This window comes from Fukomys damarensis, unplaced genomic scaffold, assembly GCF_012274545.1.
Source record: "Fukomys damarensis isolate Sample0158 unplaced genomic scaffold, DMR_v1.0_HiC HiC_scaffold_35, whole genome shotgun sequence".
NCBI classification, from domain to species: Eukaryota; Metazoa; Chordata; class Mammalia; order Rodentia; family Bathyergidae; genus Fukomys; species Fukomys damarensis.
In genome coordinates, this window is record NW_022900947.1 from 32,171,759 (window position 1) to 32,192,380 (window position 20,622).

General features: G+C 39.5%; 1 protein-coding gene across 1 annotated transcript in view; it reads left to right on the plus strand.

Annotated features, from left to right (window-relative positions):
- Limch1 (LIM and calponin homology domains 1) overlaps positions 1-20,622 on the plus strand; it is a 318,918-nt gene that overhangs the window by 212,501 nt on the left and 85,795 nt on the right. The window contains 3 exon segments of the mRNA XM_019207620.2: positions 12,241-12,347; positions 14,991-15,021; positions 16,958-17,068. Coding sequence (XP_019063165.2) covers positions 12,241-12,347; positions 14,991-15,021; positions 16,958-17,068 — 249 coding nt within the window.

Here is a 20,622-nt window from a genome sequence, read left to right on the forward strand (position 1 = left end):
CCCCCCTCCCCCTACAAACACTTTATTTCCATCTTTTCATTATCTCACATTTTTCAAAACAATCTTTAAAAAAAATAAATTTGTTTGGTGTGTTTAATATGTTTTAAATGGTAGGAGTAATTAAGTATTCTAGTCTATAAGAATTTAGAAAAAAAAAAGACACTTCTGATCCACTTTTGTGAAATCAGCCAGTATTCCCTGTGTCTTGTGTCTCTTCCTAAGAAATCACATTCTCCTTCTCTTGGGAACTACCTCTCTTCTACTTCTCTTTTACTACTTATCAACAGAACTCACAGTCTCTTTGGCCATATCCCATTAGCTACTGTGAGAGAGACCTGCACGCTAAGCAGGCCAAACCAATCTTTTTGTGGGACTTTCTTTGAAACGCAAGTGCAAAGAAATGTTGGGCCTCCCAGGAGGTGACAACTGTCATGCAGGAAACTTGGGAATGAAGGGATCCATGTGGAAGAAATCTGTGTGCAATGAGAGCCAATGAGCTAACACGCAGAGTGAGCAGTCAGGAGATGAAACAGCTCCAGGTCCCACATTCACAAGGCTTGGATGCCAGCTTCTTCAGAGAGTTATCCGAATCCCTTATTTTCTTTCTGGATTTCTCTCACTTGCAAATAAGAGTCCCAGCTCTTATGATAACTCTTTCCTGGCCAAGGCACTCAACACACTGCCTTTCATATAGTAAATATGTAATAATAGCCCTGGACAAATGTTTAGAATTAAACAAAATTAATATAATCTTTGGCTCTTTGATCCTCACACCAACCCAGATTTGCATTTTACTCTTGTTGTTGAAAAATATTGACAGATTATTTCAAAATGCCTTAGAAGATCCAACTTTGTCTTCTTCTTTAAAAATTTTTTTTTGATGCAAAACTTGGGATGAGTGAGTGAAGAGATATAATCTTGGGGTGTATTGACATCTGTGAGGGAGAAAGTGAAGGCAAAGAAATTAAAGAAAGGAGAAGAGTGTTGTGCAAACTCCTCCAGGGACCAGCGATGCCTAGAAGGGTTATACATCTGTCTAATGGGTCCACTGAGGCAGGAGCTCAAAAATCTAGTAACCATGCTATTATTTCCAGTAGCCTTGAAAGTTGTTTGTTAGGGATTAAGGGTGGTCCATAAATAATACTCTCTTCATCTTCTAGCTGAGATATAAACATAGGAATCAGATAGGGATTGAAATATTAGCTGTACTTCTCATGAAACAAATTATAGCAAAAGAGTTTAGAGTTGTGACCAAGTTATTTTGCTACTCCTGAATTAAATGCATGTGTCCATTCCTGGTACAGATGGACAACCATAGGCCTCCCCCACAGAGAGAGGCCCCTTACTACATGGAGAGACAGACAAGACACATGTGTCCCGCCGACTGTCTTCCATGGAGAGGAAATCTAGAACCGGCTGAGCTGAGTGTGTCCCATTCTAGGAGAGGCGGGTGAGGGGCCAAGAACATTATTCTACTTGATGTCCCTCCATGTAGTCATGTGGCTGAACCCTCTTCAAGGGGAGCCAATAAGTGGCTGGGTTAACCAGCAAGTCTAACTGTTCCACCTGCAGGATTTCTTTTCCCTGCTCACTATTCCCTAATAGAATGACAGAGGGGAGGATGTTGAAGATGGTTAGAGAAGAAGTTGAACAATCACACTGATTAGGAGTGGGTTGTGAAGGAAATAAGGCAACAGGTAAGAGGAAAATGGATAGAGAGGAAAGAGAGAAATCTAGAGAGCAGATATCGTGGAAGAGAAAGAATGAGAAACTGGAAGGGGCGGGGCTGAGATCAAGGAGTAGGGTATAGGGGATCAAGGTGCCTGGGGCAGGTCTGGGTGGTGGTGATTGTCTGGAATTGGAGTGTGCAAGTAGAAATTATTAGAACTGATAGCTGGGTCTGGTAGCTCACACCTGTAATCCCAGCACTAGGGAGGCTGAGGCAGAAGGATCGCTATGAGTTTGAGGCCAGCCTAAGCTACATAATGAGTTAAAGGCCAGCCTGAACTATGTAGTGAGACCCTATCTCAAAAAAAAAAAAAGAGAAGTCCAACATCTTTAAAGCCAGGTCGTCCCTGCAGAATTTAGACACCTAGAAGGTTGACTGTGTTGAATGGTGACTCTGGCACCTTAGTCCTCCGTCGGTATGGTGGAACTAATGAGTAGCTGGAGGTCCTTGTGGTGAAGAACTGATGGCTCAGACCTCAAAGGGAGTGGGGATAGATAGCTCGTGGGTAATGGAGTGGCCAATAGCCTCAGTGTCAGAAAGGGCCGAGGGAGCTCTGGAAGAGCTGTTTCTTTTTTCTTGCAGCATTTCTAGAAGAAGCAAGCAGCCAGCCTTCCTGAGACCCACCATACATCATCATGTCTTCTCTGCTAAACATCCACAAAGTATTTGTATGTTTGCTCTATTGCTTTTTTTTTTCTTTGAGGTACCAGGGATTGGACTCAGGACCTTTCTCTCGCCAAGCAGGCACGGCACCACTGAGCTAAATTCCCAGCCCCTGCTCTATTGCTTTTTATATTGACTTCTTGACTTCCAGCAATCTGTTTTTTATCTCATTTCTCCCTAAAAGCTAATAATATCACTCAATTCAGAAAATCTGTTCATTGATGCCTTAACAGTTCTCATACTAAAATAGAAATAATATCATTATGAAAATTATGGATTATTGCTGCATGCCAAACATTTCTATTCTAGGCACTTTACATGTATGTTCTTATTTAACTCCACACAACAGCCCTGTGATGAGTATCCTCATTTTCATATTCATTCCACACATTTTGATTGAGTGGTTACTAGCTACACACCAGTTGTTGTTCTAGATAATGTCTAGGTGGAAATGGGCAGCAGCTCAAAGGTCCTGACTGGGACCTATATGGTTTGTTTGAGGACCCTTGAGGATTTGTGCCTGGCTAAGGTGGTGTAAGAGGGAAAACTATGATCATAGAGGGAGAGTGCCAAAGATCCTAGAGGACTCGAGAGGCCATTGTAAGGACTTGGGCTTTTAGAAGACAAAATCGAAGCCAGGGAGAGTTGACATCTTGCCCAAGGTTATTTGAGCAGTGAATGATAGAGCTGCTTCTTCAAAAGGAGGCCCCAGAAGTCAGTGTCAGGCACACAGTGCTCCCTGACACAGTGCTCTCAACTGGCCTCCTCTGGCACTGGTTTCCCTGGTCCTCCTTCTCATGTTTGCTTCTCCACAGGCACGAGGCAATCACCCTCCTCTAGCGATCCTTTATTTTATTTATTGCTCATTTTGAGACAGGGTCTCTCGATATTGCCCAGGCTGGCCCTGAATCTTGGGTTCAAACAATCCTCCAGCCTTAGCTTCCCAAGTAGGGGGACTAGAGATGCACACTGCACCCTCACCATCCTCTTAATGTCAGCATTCTGGATAGTTCTGTTGTAAACCCTCTTGTTCTCTGAGTTCTCCCAGAAAATACCCTACTTACCCCCTACTTCTGATGTGTGCATATGCTGTGACTCCCAAGCACAGATCATTCTGCTGGGACCTCATTTCTCAACTTCAGAGCCAAAAATTAGTTCCCAATGAGATATGGCCCTCTGTAAAGTGTCCCAAATTTAAGTTAGTTTCTTTTCTCAACTGTTTTCTTGATTTTTTTTTTATCTCAGTGGCTGAAAGCCTTAACATCACCTAAAATACTGTCCATCCCCTCATCATCAATTCTCAAATCCACTCAATTGCCAAGCGAAAGAGAAGTGTTTCCGTCCTGCCATCTTTTCTGTTCGTATTGCTTCTGGGCTGTCTCTCCCCGAGTTCTTGGAATAGCCTTCCCCACTCAGTGAGTCTCTCCTGCTGAACCTGACCTATTCTCCTAAGACTAAGGTCAGATCCCAGGACTCATGCTTTCCATGTGAATCGGCCTAGTTTCCCCACTCCTAAGAGAACCATCCAGATCATTACCTGGGCACTGTGGCCCTCCTCAATCTTACCTTTCACAGCTTTCTTCCCCTCCACCCTTTCATTCTCTCTTCTGCAATCCACCATGCTTTTTGTTCATTTTCCACCCATAAAAAAAAAAATTTTTTTTTCTTTTACTTCAAGCAGCCACTGAACTGCCACATTCTGGGTCAAACCACCCTAGAATTCCCCCAGGCAAAATGAGTTGCTCTTTCCTCTTACTAGAAGAGCTGGTATCCTCATTAATTGCTCCTGGAAAATAAAACTACACTGACAGTCTGGCGGGCTCTCGTTGTTGTTGGACATTGGCCAATTCCCGGAGTTTGACTGGAACCCGTACAGGCTGGGGTAGTCGCTGCGAACACGGCAGGGCCAGGAAATCCCCGAGCTCTGTTAATGATGGGATAAGTTCCTGGAGATATTTTAGTAATATGTTCCTTAAGTTCTAAATTTCTGAATTGCATTTCTGTTAAAGGAAGTTTCTTTCTAATGCATAAAGCCTAACAAAAACTACACTTTTAAAAAAACTTTATAGGTAGGATAGAAAAGTAATATTTATGTTAATTAGTGACTTTTCTAACAAAATCTGGGTCTTCTTTGATATCCTTACAAATCTTTCTGGGAAATGCTAGTCCTTGTTAAGGTTTTTATAGTAGCAAGGGCTTATCATTAAAATGATATATTTAGCAGAGGTGATCTCAGTTTACATGTTAATATTTTCTACCTAATCTTTTCATTTATAGAAATTGAAATTTATATATTTCAAATTTATATATATTTGTGCTTTATATATATTGCATTTTAAATACCTGGCAGTAGACATGTATGGGTTCATTTGAAACACAAATATGTGTTTGCTTCATTTTCTATGAACTGTAAATCTACTGCCATGTTGATCTTTCCCTACTGGTGAAAAAGAAAGCCAAGGCCAGTGGGCACACAAGGGATCTTGTTAGTCCCTGCCTGTTTTCCACAGAGAACTGCCAAGGAATAGGTTCCTGCCTCAGAGCAACAGCTACTTGCTTTCTGCAGTGGGTCAGGGAGAGAGCAAACTTCCCGGATGGAAACAACATCTGGGAAAGGGGAAACCAAGCAGATCCTCACTTGCCTTCTGAAGAAAAGAGAGAGAAAGGCCTAGACAGTGATGTGTTTTGGAGGCTTCTATGATAGGCGTTGCTGGCCCACCTTCCCCCTACTCTGTCCCTCTCCCAAAGTGCTATCACAGGCGAAGGAAGCTTCTCCTATGGCCTAAAGCTGCTGGGATCCTTATTGGTAACCGCAGCAAGGAGTAGATGCACATTGGATATTTCAGAATGCATCTTCCCGCTGTCAAGTTCTCCTCCCTCTAATAATGCCTTAATGTGCACTTCGGATTAAGTAGGTTTTTCTGGACTGAACTTGGAACTACCATGCAAGGATTTATTTCTTTGTAACAGTTACAAACAATAACTTATAAGCAGCTACCTGGCATGTGAACTTTGGTATAGTAGCCTGCTCCTAAGTTTGAGACCGCCTCTATAAATGTGCCAAACTGTGATTAATAACACCTACATAACAATAGCAATAACTGTCTATTTTTAAGATATCATCTCCTGTGTAACTAGCAATGGCTGTACGCAGTGTGTCTGCTTTTCATAGATAAATTAGATAGACAAGCTGCTTTTCATCTCATCTCCCTGACCTGGGTGGACAAGAATGTCACAATAATACCTTCTGAATACAGCAGCCCCCTTTATCCACAGGGAATGCACTCAAAGACCCCCCCCCAGTATATGCCTTCCTTAAACCAGGAAAAATATGGACTCATTTTTACTTTGTTTTTTACGCATATGCACCTGTGATAAAGGTTAACCTATAAATTAAGTATATTAGGAGACTAATAAAATAGAACAATTGTAACAATATACTGTGATAAAACTGCCGCATCACTGTTCTTGTGCTTTGGGGCCATTATTAAGTACATTAAGTTACTTGAACACAAGCACTTGATATCCCTACAGCTGACTGATAACTGAGGTGGCTGAGAAGTGGTAGGCAGTGTATGCAGCATGGCTACACTGGACAAAGGAAAGATCCACATCCAGAGCAGGATGGGATGATGTGATGTTGACAATTTATCACACTACTCAGAATAGTGCGTAATTTAAAACTCACAAACTGTTTACTCCTGAAAATTTCCACTAAATACTTCCACACTATGGTTGACCGTGGTTAACTGAAAACTTGAAAAGCAAACACACATGTGAGGGTACCACACCAGGAGCTGTGTTCTTAACATGTGTTTTCTATAATTCTAACGTCTCTACAAGGCTGATAGCATCCTCTACCATATAGACTAGAAATATGAAGATCAGAAAGCTTAGAAAGTGTGCTTAAGGACGTGTAGCTAATAAGCAGAGGAGACTGGAGTCCTTTGGACTCCAAAGCAGTTATGCTGTTTCCCTTGATATGTTTGTTCTCTCGTTTCTGTTGTCTAATTTGGTATCAGGCCTCTGTTTATGTATATCTTGAACAAATCTAGGTATTTGATGGCTTGTGTAGACTAAGGAATTTTGTTTTATTCGTTATTCTAAGTATCTACAGGAATACCTAGCACATTGCATTGAAGTTATTTAAATATTTAGTAAGCATGTATTACTGCATGCCAACGACTTACTACATGGTACAGACCACTCTGAGACTTGCCTTATTTTGCTTTGGGAGTGGAAGGGAGGGAGCAAGGCACAAAGGACTTCAGAGCAAGAGACCTCAGGAGGGTGGTAAGCTCAGGTCTCCACCATGATTCCTGGGGAACCTTCTCATATGCAGGGTAGGCACACAAATTAATAAATGGAGAACCACTGGGCCCTGAACAAGGAGGACTTAATGCATGGTAGCTATGCAAACAGTGGTTTAAATACATCTATTAATATTAGCCTGCTGCAAAATGGTCTCTTTCAGAGACTTTATGTTACGCCCCTGTGTTGAATTTAAACTCACATTACAGTACTTTCCATCAATTGCACCTGAGCACTGACTTCAGTGCTTAGAGGTGACAGTGATTTTTCCTTGAATTTTGTTGAATCAGTTTTGCCAGGGAAGTTCCAATGCTGCCTAGTTGAATCTGTGTTTATAAATTTAAGAACTTTTTCTTACACAATTTCTAAAAGATTTTCAAATGGATTCACTGGGCTGGGGATTTAGCTCAGTGCTTCCTCTGCCTGCCTCAAAAGCACAAGGACCTGAGTTTGATCCCTGATTATCCCCCCCAAAAGGTAAAGATTTTCAAGTGTCCAGAAGAGTTGTGAGAATATCATAGCAAATAACTGTACACCCTTCTCCTGTGGCCCAGATCTAGCCCCATGCCTGCTTTTGTAGGAATATACTAGAATACAGACACACATATTGCTTGCATAGGTTCTGTTACAAAAACGGGGTGGAGTTATTTCGTGGCCCACAGATATTTACTAGCTGACCCTTCACAGAAAATGTTTACTGATGCTGATCTAGATTCACCAAGTGTTAACATTTGGCCATATTTGCTTTCTTTTCTTTCTCTCTATAGAAAAAATAGAGTCTCTCTCTTCCCCTCCTTGCTTGCCTCCTTCCCTTCTTTCCTGCTTTCTAACCTCTTTACTCCCTTCTGTGAAGATACACACACACACACACACACACACACACACACACACTTCACCTGAGCCAGTTGAAAGTTATGTTTACAGACATTATAGACTCACCCCTAAATAATTTATATTTATGTTTGTAAATAAAAGCATCCTCTCCTATATCATCATCACACCTAAGAAAGTAATATTCATTTGATGATATTATTCAATATACAGCCCATATTTAAATTTGACTTTTAGCTTTACTTCTTTTTAGACATAGGTTCCAGTGAAGGACCATATATTGCAGTTCTTCACATGGCTTATTAATCACCAGTTTTTGCTTTTACGTGACATTGGCTCTTTTGAAAAGTACTTTAAAAACTCCTCGTAGAGATTACTAAGTTTAATGGGTATGTGAACTCTGCACTAGTAAGACCTAAATATAAGTCATTGTACTAAATCAGTGTCTCCCACTTCTTTTCCCTTGGGATTGAGACACTACTAGATTATGTGACTTCTGAACTTAAAACATTAAGATGTGGGTTTTGCTTGAAAGTGCAAATGTGAGGAAAATCTCAGTGTGAAGAGCAAGGCAGATGAGAATTTTGTGTAATTAAAGGCGCGGTCCTTGCCTGCTCCAGTGGCGTCCTTGTTAGCTCTTGGCTGCGTGGCTCTTCCTTCTGGCTTTCTCCTGCTTGGGGCCTGGCTCCCCTCCAGCAGCATTAGGTTGCAGCAAGGAGCGGGAAATAGACCTGCAGATATTTAAGTGTTCTAGTGTGTTTGGAGGCTGTGTGCTGAATGGTGGCCGGGTGCCAGGGTGGTGTGTGCTTCTGGGAATGAACAGAGGAAGAGCACCTCCTTGCTTTTCCTAAAAATCTGGGGACCCACAATCACACACCTACTATGGACAGGGGTTACAGCTCTTTTCCTTTGCTGTGTCTTCCCATGATTCCTAAAGAGCAAAAATACCCATCCTTTTCCTTTCCTCTGGGCAAGAGGCAGTCAGAGTCTTCGGGCCAATCCAGGACACTACTGTGTCCTCCTAAAAGCTCACCTGAACATCTGTATGAGTCACTGTCTTGGTTTGGGGTTGCCTTGTTCAGTAGTTAAAGGATTTGTTTACTATTCCTGAAATGGGGGATTACCAATGTGGGGTGCACCCTTTTACAAATATGGTTTGCTCAGGATTGTTCAGGGTGAGAACCAGGAGTACCTTTGAGAGTCTCAGAGCCAAATAATACAAAAGCATCTTTGTGTGTGTGTGTGTGTGTGTGTGTGTGTGTGTGTGTGTGTGTGTACCTGTACATGTGGGTAGGCATACTTGGATGCTCGAGGGAGGCAAGCACAAAGGAGAAAATTAGAGCAAATGAAAAAAGGCAAGAAAAAAGAAAGTCTTAAAACTGCAATTTCAGGAAGAAAGAATAAGGCACCAGAAAAACTGGAGAGGTGAGAGAAGGAATTGTCACTTTTGGGACTTAAATTTTTCACATATAGAGACATCTTGTTTCCACTTGTGTTGAGTTGAGGACAGAATTAGGAGCCGGGTGACTGGGTGTGGTATGTAATTTCTCTGGGCCTCAACTATTGATCTGTACAATGGACACCATAATGGTACCTGCCACCTGGATTGTTTTGAGAATGAAAAAGATAACCCATATACAGTCATAGAACAGCCAGGCACATGGTAAATCCACAATGAATATAAGGTACATTTAGTCGATATTATAAATTGCTTCACATCATTGTGAAAAATAGTCTTCTGATTGTTAAAACTTTTATTGATCTTGCGCCTACTCTCTTGACTGAAAATAGTCAATAACTTAAAAAAGAGGCTTTTGTCTCATATTGACAAAGTATTTGCCCAGTTTTCAACAATACTTTATTGTAGCAATTTTCGATCAATAATACATGCTTATAAATATACTGATAATAATGTTTGGTGCTTTTATTCCTTTTTCCTCCTCATTTTTCTGTCCAGTAAGTTATATATAAACATTCTCACGTGCTCTTCATCTTCAGACTGCTTCCCTTCAATAAGAACAGCCAAATTCCAGGGACAAAGTTCTTTGGGTATGGGAACAGAGGCAATTCCATTGACATACCAAGTTCACTGATAAATGGAGGTGTTTTATGATAACAAAATTAACTAGGGAAGAAAGGATTGTAAAGGAATTGAAAATTGTTTATTTCACATATGGTAATAGAAATATTGGTACAAATGCTTTATATGCTATATTTAAATTAACTAACAAGACAATCAATGTATAAGTAGAAAAACCTGGGTCGTTTAAAAAGGACTCAATATAGTTCTAGCCTCCCCTTTTTTCCTTCTCTTGCTTTCCCTTTCTTTTCTCCATAGTTCAAAGTTCACCACTAAAAAATATATCTCTAAGAAAGTAGAAAACTGTAAATTCAGGGAGTAGGTGGGAACTCCTAAATTTGATCATTTAAAAATGTGGAAAATAAGGAAAAGACAGGCAAAGGTATGGTCAACTTCAGATACAGTGTGACCAGCTCACAGGTCAGCTGACAAGAGGTCCCATGGATGGTGACATGTGCTACCTGCTGAAAAAGCCCAAGTCCTCACGCAAGAAAGAAAAGACTCTGGGATGGAGGCATCTTGGTTGGGAAAAGTGGGATTGTAGTGTCTCCTGACTGGTTGCCTATCTTACCCACTTCTTAAGTCCTTCCTTCATATTGTCTGGCTCTGCCCAGCAATCTCCAACCACCACAGATCTGGCCTTCACGTCCTTTTTTTTTTTTTTTTTGGTACTGGGGACTGAACTCAGGACCTTGAGCTTGCACGACAGGTGCAGTGCCACTGAGCTAAATCCCCAGCCCTGGCCTTCATGACTTAAATGCCGACCCCTCCCAACCCGGCTCCCTGCAGTCGGCCTTCCATGCCTTCCAAGCCCTTTGTGGTCATGCTACCTCCATAGCCTCCTCATTTTGGGATGCTGACCTCAGATTTCTTGCTTGAGCTCCTTGCACATGCCATGTTATTTTACCGCCTCTATCCTTTACTGGCTGTATAACCTTGGACAATGCACTTAATTGTTTTTGGCCTCAGATCACTCATCTGTAGAATGAGGATAAGAAAGAATAGTACCACCCTCATAAGACTGTGCAGCAATTAAATGGGTTAATATATGTACAGCTCTTGGAAGAATGCCTGGCATGTAACATGGGCTGCAGACAGGTTAGAAACATATTGCTCTTGTTCATAATCATTGTTCAGAGCCTGGGTTCATTAATTTTTATTATTTCATTAAAATTTATCAGAAACCTAACAACTTAACACTTTACTATCTCACATTTTCTGTAGATCAGAAGCCTGGGTATGGCACAACTGGGTTCTTGGCTCAGAGTCTCGCAAGGCTGAAATCAAGGTGCTGATGGGAGTTGAGAGTCTGTCTGAGCATCTTCTATGCCTTTCTGAAGCTCATATAGTAGTTAACAGAATTCATCTCTTTGCAGCTGTAGGACTCATGGCCAGTGGGAACTCTGACTTCTTTTTCCCCCTTCATTACCTCAGGCCCAATCATCACCTTTCTTTTGATTAACTCAGAGCCATCTAGTCAGGGATATAGCCACACAGTGATCCCCCAAGATATGCATAGATTTCACTCACAGTCAAGGGGAGATTTCGCATGTAAATTGTCAAGCAGAATTCACACAATGGGGAATTGGAAATAATACCTTTTCTAGTCTTTTTGTTGGACTGAAGTTGGGTGAGTACATGATTCAGTGATCACCATCGTTGTTCCACACCTATGTAGCATCTTTCTGACAGTAGCTGGTGGATTCTTGCTGATGTGGCTCCTGCAGCTGCCATTCCCTGTCCTGTAGTTTTCACTAACTGGTGAGTCAGCTGGCACCTGCAAAGTCTTTTAGGAAGAGAAAAGTTAGAGACTTGTAACTGATAAACCTGTTGGCAGATACCCTGGAGCTCCAGGATGCCCCACATCTTCAGCCTCTTTCAGAACCATTCATTCATTCTTGATGAATCACAGCAGAGGAAGACAGAACCTTCTTTAATTGTCAGTCCAATTCCGGTCCTACCTGTGACTCTGCTAGTTCAAAGTATATTTTTATCGACTAGGGAAATTTTCCTTTTGAGGGAGACTTTGCACCATTTCCAGAAACTTTCCTTGCTCGTCTTTATCCCACTCCCAAGTAAGTCTGTTTTTGTTTTTTGTTTTGCTTTTAATTCATTTTATAGTCCAGAAAGGTATTATCAGTCAAAACCCGTAAAGAATGTATAAGGGTGTAATGTAAGAAAAACCTGGTGAAGATTAGAAAAACATTTGGGTAGTAAAAACTGTTATTACTGTTTCTTTAATATCAATTTGAATTTGGTTCTAGGCAAGAAGATATGGACAAGGAATTTTGAAGCAATGTAGAATATCTGGCTCTTAAAAAAATACTATTCCCTAAAAAGATGCTAAGTTCTCCTTTACAATGGCATTTTACTTGAAGCCTTATACAAAGGTGTGAAGTTAAAGTGGAAAAATGAATTTAGCATGACTGTGTGTTTGGAAGTTTAAGTGTCTGTTTATTTCCTAACAAAGCATGAATTTACTATGCACCACTCTATAATTTAGACATGATTCGAGCAGGCTCAGTGGATGATCTCCCTCCAGCAATTTGGGCCATTAACAGTGAAAAGCTGATCCATAATGACAATCTACAGTAATATGGACTTGGATGTTTTTTCTTCCTTCCAGGATAATATTATCTTATTCTTGAGAGGTTGTAAAGAGCTTGGCCTTAAAGAATCTCAACTCTTTGACCCGAGTGACCTCCAGGATACATCCAACAGAGTAACAGTCAAGTGAGTAATGCTGCTTTATGTTTAAGGGAAACCTCTTGATGGTTGGACTTGCAATTTTATGATGATTTTTTGTTACGTTCTAAGAGGCAGAGAATTGGGTATGCCTAATAAAATGAAAATATGAAGGTAGAAGCCAGGTTTTCAAAACAAGACTCACTGGCCTTCTGTCTGTGTAGCTTGCATTCTGATCAAACAGACTGTTTTCAAATACAAGAGTCATATGTATAGATTCAGAATTTTGAAGAAGAGGAAAATGTTAAGTAAAGCATAACAGGCAGCAGAAAAGTGCGCAGAATGTTTGTGTGTTAGACAAAAATCTTTTATTGGCTCCAATTCGGGATTTGAATAGGTTCTTGGAAGACCACAAGCTAGCTAAAGAGTTCTGAACTCTGCTTATTATGCAAAGAAGGAATCACATTAAGGAGAAACCTCTCCACATTTCCATTTGTAATTATTTCCTCATATGTGTCAGTGATCAAACTCTATGGAGATGGATCATTGGCCCTTTGGCTGAGGTTAACTGTATCTACTCAGGGAGCCAGATCTGGAGTCCAAATGTTCCCGGAGAAGAACGTCAGAGTGAAAGGAAAGGCAGTGTACTTCTGTGGAACGAAATCGCTCATGAGTAGGGTATGGAGAGGAAACATTCTGATGAGATGGCCGAAGTTACTTTCTTGTAGTTTAGGTGTTCGGATCCTGCTGATTTTCTATGAAATATTTTCCACCTTAACTAAACACCATTTAACATGAATATGTTTTACTAATAAGTAGAACTGCAGAGATAGGGTCTGGGGATTGGTAACTTTTGGGGTCATTTTATTATGGAAGAACAGAAAAGGAAGAGAAACCAAAAGTCAGAGCTGTTAATTCTTTGCTGATATTGATTTCAAAACAAAAAACAAAAATAATAACAATATAATGAGAATATGGAGGAGATGGAATCTATTAATGAAATAAAGCTTGGGGGTTTATATTGGATTTTATAATTCATGACTGGGAATAAGGAAGAGTCAACTGTGATTGATCATCTAAAATTAGTTGTCTGTTGTCAATGTGCCATTTTTTAATATTTCTCATGGAAAATGTTAAGTAGAAAAATCACTGGACAAAAATTAGGATATTTGAGTATAAAAACCACCACAGTCCTCATTTTACACATCAAGTACTCCACTTATTACTGTACCTAAATGTGGCCTCTGTAAATCATTGTTCATTTCGGGAAATTGTTTTAGGTTCTGCCTCATCTCACATTCACGGTTTCCCCTGGTGGTGAATGACCAGAAACAATAAGAACTGTGCAGTGTCTTGGGCAATAATTAGCCATTCACACTGCTTGGCGTGTGAAGGAAAGTTCACTCTGAGTGTTGGCAGCTGCATTTGGGTTTTTGGAAGCCACTTTCTATAATAAATTACTAAACTAGGGGAGTCTATGGCTGATTGGTTTTAGAAATTCATAAAACATATCTTTTATTGATTATATATAAAAACTAGGCCTTGGGAAATCAGTATGCAGCCCTAGGTCTGCAGCTCCCTAGGTCAGTGGCCTTAGTTTTTCATAAAAAGTTTAGAGTTTTATAGATTTTTTTTTCTGTTTGTTAAGTGAAAAAAAATATTCAGCAGATATCTAAGCAGATAATTGTATCTTTTTTCTATTAACGGCACACCACTTTTCTATTAAAACTAAAAACATGAAAATATATTCTTAAATCCAAATTGGATCAATGTTTCTTTTAATGTTAAGTGTTTGATGATGGGATTATCTCCTCCCTAGTATATGGCATTGTTTTCTAGTCCTTTGACTCTCAATTAACTTGAAGTTGCTTACCTATTTGTTCACTTGGACTTTGGATCAGAATACACTGCAGTGAATTAATTGGAATCTAACTACTTTACTGATTTATTTGATAGAATCTCTACATTCCCGCCTTCCTCAATGAAGTTACTATGGAGAAAAGGATGCAGCAATTCTTTTAGTGTTTACTGATTGACATGTTAATGTAACTTTGAAATAATTTTGGAAAAATTTTAATGTTTCTCTATACACTTTTGTTATTTATAGTTTAAGCATAAACATGTATGTATGCTTGAGAATGTGTACGTGTGTGTGTGTGTGTGTGTGTGTGTGTGTGTGTGTGTGTGGACATAACATGCATATTTTCATTTGGGCTAATTCCCAGTGTTAATTTATGTCCAAAGCAGAAAAGGACAAATATTTGGATAGTATTGCTTCTGGTACACATAACTTCGGATCTATTTAAATAAGGTTTCAGACCTCTATTACAAGTACTTAAAGATTTCGGTAATGCAGTCAGATTTCACCCAAGGCAGGCTTTTCAGCTGCTGAGCTCTCAAAATTCAAATGTAAATAGTTGCAACTCTAAACAGAATTCCTCATTTTCCAGACGGAACAAAGTTCATTTTTCATGTTGCATGGTGGAACTTTTCCCCAATCTTGTCATATTTGTTTGGTAAACAATTTTATTCAGTTCCTGAAATCTCAAGTCATAGGCCTTGAAAAACTAACTATATTCTTGTATGTCCTTTTATGTATTTACTTCAAGTATATCTCAGAGGTATTTAAGGAACAATCACAGTGAAGATATGATTAATCTGATAACATTTCTTTTCCTTTTCCTAACCTAGAAATCCTGATTATACGAGGAAGCTGAAAAATGTAAGTGTTTTGACTTCCCTCTGTATCCTTCTAACTTTAATGGTTCAAGTACAATATAAAATGTATCTAAATTCCATGATTCTCATAGATTTCCTGGGAAGAGTCCTTCTCAGAAAAAGAAATGCGTAGATCTCTATTGAATGACTGTGATGGAACTAAAAGCAATAGATTTGAGAGATTTTCTCTCTAATTAATTAAGTGCTCCGTCCAGAAATAAACAAATGGAAGCTTGTGTTCTGTTTGTGATTCAGTTTCTTAAAACACAAAATGATGAGCTCAACACTAACATTAGCTGATTTCCCTCTGTGGGCCCAGACGGGATTATTAAATTAAGCAGTTGGGCAAACTGTTTCAGGAGAGGATTGGCATTCTGTGAACAGAGTTGTCTGCTGTGGTCCTGTCTTTTTTGTATTTTGTTTTCCTGTTTATCTTTGGAGTTATTATTGGTTCTTGACTGAATCAACTTTTTGTACTTAAATCTTATTTTCAAGTAGCAAGTGTATTCATGCTTTTTATCTTAAATTTAAATTGGGAAATGTAAAAAGTAACCCATATCTAAAATAGAAAACTTAGCTGTGACCTATTTTTTTAAATTTCCCAAATGTTATTTGATTGACATTCTCATTTTTATCTTCTTTTTCTTCCTTCATTCAACTAGAGAAATGTACCATTTTTTTCATCATACAATTTTAAGTAAATCAGAAAAACCATAATCTAAGCCACAGCATGGTCTAACTTCCATTTCCTTACCATACCTTCTAAAACAGGCTCATACCCTGTACACATTAGTTATTTTATAGCCCTAGTTAGTATCCTAACATTTGGAATTGTATGTTTTCTAGAATTTTATTTATAAGCAATAGGTTAATAAAAGACCTCTGGAAGTTTTAAAGGATTCCTGATATAAAATTTTCCCACAGAGGTAGAAAACAAAGTCACATCCTAGCAATGACCCACATAACCATATTTTGGGCCTGCAGCCAGCTGGAACCACAGACCTGTATCACCTTGTCCAAAGCATTTTCTGGCCTACCAAGTGGAATGAGTTACAATAAGTCCTTTCCAGCCTTGTTGAAGCAGTAAGACAGAAGTTGAAAATATAATACTAGTCTGAGTTTGTACATTGGCCTCAGGTTCTCATAAGTTAGCTCTAAGGAGTTCATCTTAGGTGACTCCTGTGGGGAGTCAATGAGAAGAGCAGTTGCTCTTGTGCACAGGCTCTTTGGAAAGACATAACAAAATTAATTTAAGACTGTAGCATGAGACCATTGAATATTCATAGAAATCCTTAAACATCCAAGGTTACCTCATTGGTAGAACCATGTCAAGGCTAAAAATTCTCCATGTTGGGAGTCTATCTTAATCTGTCCTAAGCGAGGTATCTGCAGATCATATTTGTCCCTACATTGCTTCTCTAGTGTTAATCCAATATATTGTGTTGATTCTGTACTGGGAAGTGCTAATTAACCTCTATAACTTCTTTGGGATTTTTGCCATTATTCTCAGTGGAACCTCTGAGTTCAAAAGTAGAAACCGTGGACTCTCAAAATCACCTCTTTCAAGGGAATTGAGCATCTATTTTATTACTTTGTCTGTATAAAAACTCCAAAGAGCTTCTGAAAAATGTTGCTGCCTAATTTTGAAACCTTCACTACATGAAAATAATTTGGGAGGATTTACTTTTCCTCCTTGCTATTTTGAGGATCTCTTTCTCAACCTATCTTTTCCTAAAACTGGAGTCTTACTGTAACTCCTGGTTCAGGTTTTGTTGACTGAGATAGTATTGAGTGGTTCTGATTAAAATAATTTTCCATTTAATGCATGAAAGTTTTTGTAAGTCAGCTTTGCCTGTTAGTAAAGCACTACTGATTCCTCAGAGTAAGCATCATCGGGGAGGGCATGTTCGCCTGCTCAGGTGCATTGTTTTCTTCCACAGGTATTAGTAACCATTTACTGGCTGGGAAAAGCTGCAAACAGCTGTACTTCCTACAGTGGTACTACACTGAACCTGAAGGAGTTTGAAGGATTGTTGGCTCAGATGAGAAAGGTAGCTTGGATTTTCTTCTTTCTCCATGAGGTTTAGACAAGGTGGGAAAGGGACACATTTTCCTTCTTGTTAAAATTATTACCGTTCCATGTGGTGAAATGTACAGGTCAAAGATGTCACTCACATATTTAAGGAAATTACCGTTTGTCTTAGCAATGATGTCTTTGCCTCATATGTCTCATACCTACCTGAACTTTAATGCCCTTTGGAGAATGGAAGATACGAGCTGGACCCAACTTTAATCCCGAAAAAGCAAATTTAATCTCTCAGTATATGGCTTTGTATGCAAAGGAGCTTGTTTTCTTGGAGGAATAATGCTTGAATTACACAATGCAGTATTATACAAAAATGCACATGTGCTCTGCACTTTCAGCCTAAAGGTCATTCTGCTTGCCCATCAGAGCCTTGACGTGGGTGAGTAGTGCCAGCCAAGTTCTCGCCTCGGCACTTGCCCTAGACGAGCTCTGGTGAATGAGGAGCTTTCTTTTCTGATACGTGTTTCTTGTAGCCTTTGGATTTGAATGGCCTAGAAACTTGGAAAATATTTGTAAAGCTTGATTTGTTTATTTGATGAAACATTTTGATTGAACATTATTAAAAGCTTGATTTATTTATTTAATTATGGGAAAGACTGAGATAGGAACTTACCAAGGAAACGGTGGAATACTTTGTGTGTATTTGCCTGCATATTCTTTCCCAAGGCTTAGTGATGTATCTAATTTGTCCAAAGTATTAATAATCTGCATCCGTGTATTTTGGATTGGCATATATTAAAACAGTAGTTGAGGATTTTCTCTTTTGCATTTCTCTGACATGCAAAATAAAAGAACTAATAAGACCTCACTGAGAGAGATATTCAGTGCTTTACAACTTTTAATTCTTAAAGCAAGAAATTAATTCCACCTTTCTAATAATTTACTTATCTTAAAACTAATAGTCTGCATTTGGCCAGAGCCAGTCTGGCTCATGTACTGACAAATAGACAAAGCTCTCATACTGCTCATGACTCATATAAACAAAGTTTTTTAAACTTAATTCTTGTCAAAATAAACACATCCACACAACAAGACACAACATATTGTTTCTTAGTTCTAGTTCTTGTTTGTCCTTTAGTTTTTCCTCTCACTCTATTCTTAGCAAAACTACAAAGCTAAGTTCCAGGCTGGATGTGAGATGTCTATATGTTTGTTTTTTTAATGTTAAATTTGGACTTGAGTAGTAATGCATGTGTCATTGTTTTAAGCTCTTTAAAGCTCTACCTCACAATTCCCTGCTGGATTCTCTTAGAATCTGGTTTATTCTCATTATTGAACATTCTTACCACCAGTTAGCTCCTCTATAATCTGACCAGCTATTGGTTCCTTCAACTCTCATTTCCCTTTCTACTGAGACTGCCTGTGAAGTGACGTAATATTAACAGCCATTACCCTCTTTATTTACCTGATGTGGTTCAGATCCCTAAACAAAGCACTTCTGTCACCAACGTGGCCAACTGCGCTGCATCCCTGTCACTGCGCAAAGTTGAAGGTTAATGGCCTGAGCTTCACTGGTCCACCCAAGCAGCTAGAAATGGTTGCTTTATCTATAAATTATTATCTCATTTTATCACTTAGGATTGGGTTCAAATGAGAAAGAACTCCAAATAATAGCTAAAATAAGGTACTTATTTATCTCTAACTCATGAATGAAGCCTGGACAGGAGAAGTCCAGGCTGAGGTGGGCATTCCAGGTCTGTCTCATGACAGGAGGCCTGGGATCTTCTATCTTTTGTACCACCATGGATTCTCCCTTGCTGATTCAAGATAACTGCTCAGGCTTTCCTGCTGTATCCATATTCATGTCAAGAGAAAGGAAGAGTGGAGGACAGGGTCTCTGTTTTCCCTTTAAACTTCTGGGATGTTACATGCTATATGTCTGCTATGATTTGAATGTCCCTTGCCAAATCCATGTTCAAATTTAATTGCTATTGTGATAGACTGGGAGGTGGAAACTTCAGAAGGTGATTAGGTCACAGCGGGTCTACCCTCACAAATACTACTATTCCCAGAGAGGGTTCATTATCCTCACTTTTGCACGTGTACTCTCTAACCATATCATGCCCTCTGCCTTGTTATGAAGGTGCTCACAAGATGGCAGTACCTTGATATTGGACTTCTCAGCCTTCCAAACTATGAGAAATAAAATTTTCCTTGTGAATTTCCTAGTATGTGGCATTCTCTTATGGCAGCATTAAACATACTGTGTACATCCTTTTAAAGCTTGAACTTAGTCACATATTCATACCTACCTGCAAAAAAGAAAAAAAGCAGAATACATAAAGACATGGAATAAGTGGACTTTATTTCAGTCTAAAGTCATGGATTTTTTTTTTTAAGCTGAAATGAATTTCAAAATAAAGCAGAATAGTCAGAAATTTTTTACATTCATTTTCCTAGTGAAAGAAATGTACATGGAAGTATTAACTATACGGCAGCTGTAAAGATCTGCCATGTGCCTAATGCATGTAAATCCCTCTGTGTAGACTCTCTCTAGAAGATATTCACATATTGCTGCTGCTGCTGCCTGCACAGAGGGTCTCTGCAAGCAGGGTGACAGTGGCTTTTCACTGGGCTTGGGTGTGTCAGGGAAGGCCTACCCAGAAAAGGAGCACTAAAGTTGAACAAATTTTACTACAAAATACTGAGATTGAAGAGATTCCATAGAAATCTCAGGGACTGGAGCTGCAAGGTCGGCAATTTGGTTCTTCCTCTGTGTCTTTTTGCTCATTTCTTCGGACTGAACCTTGATTTCATTCTCCCCCTATAGGTAGATATGCCCTTATAATACTGAAAGGGGCCTACAGAATCTCCAAGGCTACCTCCCTCTAACTCCTTCCCCAGAAAGGCGAGAGAACATTTCCCATAGCCCCAGATGTACAGTTCCTGGGGATGTGCTGTCCTATTCCTATACCAGTCACTGTGACCACTGTAAATGGCCTAACCTACCTCTATTTCAGGAGGTGAGGGCATTAACAGAAAGAAGGAATAAAGAGGAGAGAGCAGAGTGGGCAAACAAATGCAGACCCTAAATAGCGCCACTATCAGCTTCTATTCCCTCAACCTGCCTTATTTTTTTCATGGTATTTATGGTATTTATCACCCAACTTTGTGTCCATGGTGGATTTCTGCTTACTTTTTATCTTCCCTACTGGAACATAATGCCCATAAGAATAGGAGGTATGTTGATTTTTGCATAACACTGTGTCCCCAGGACTAGAAAAGTATCAGACCCATGGAACATGCTGAATCGGCGTTTGTGGGGTGAATCATTCCCACAATCAGAGTGGGTGGAGAATCAGTGATCATATTGGAAAACTAGAACCCTATGACACCTAGAATAGGACCTAGCTACCTTATACTGTAAATCACAAAGGAAGCAGGAAATGTTGAGTGGTAACATGGAGGTGTCTGGGGTTTCTCAGATACCCTAAGACATCCACTGATCCTTCTTACAGAGGGGATAGAGAAAGGACAAAAAGTGAAATGATACAAAGATTTCGTGGAAGCTAGTAGTTC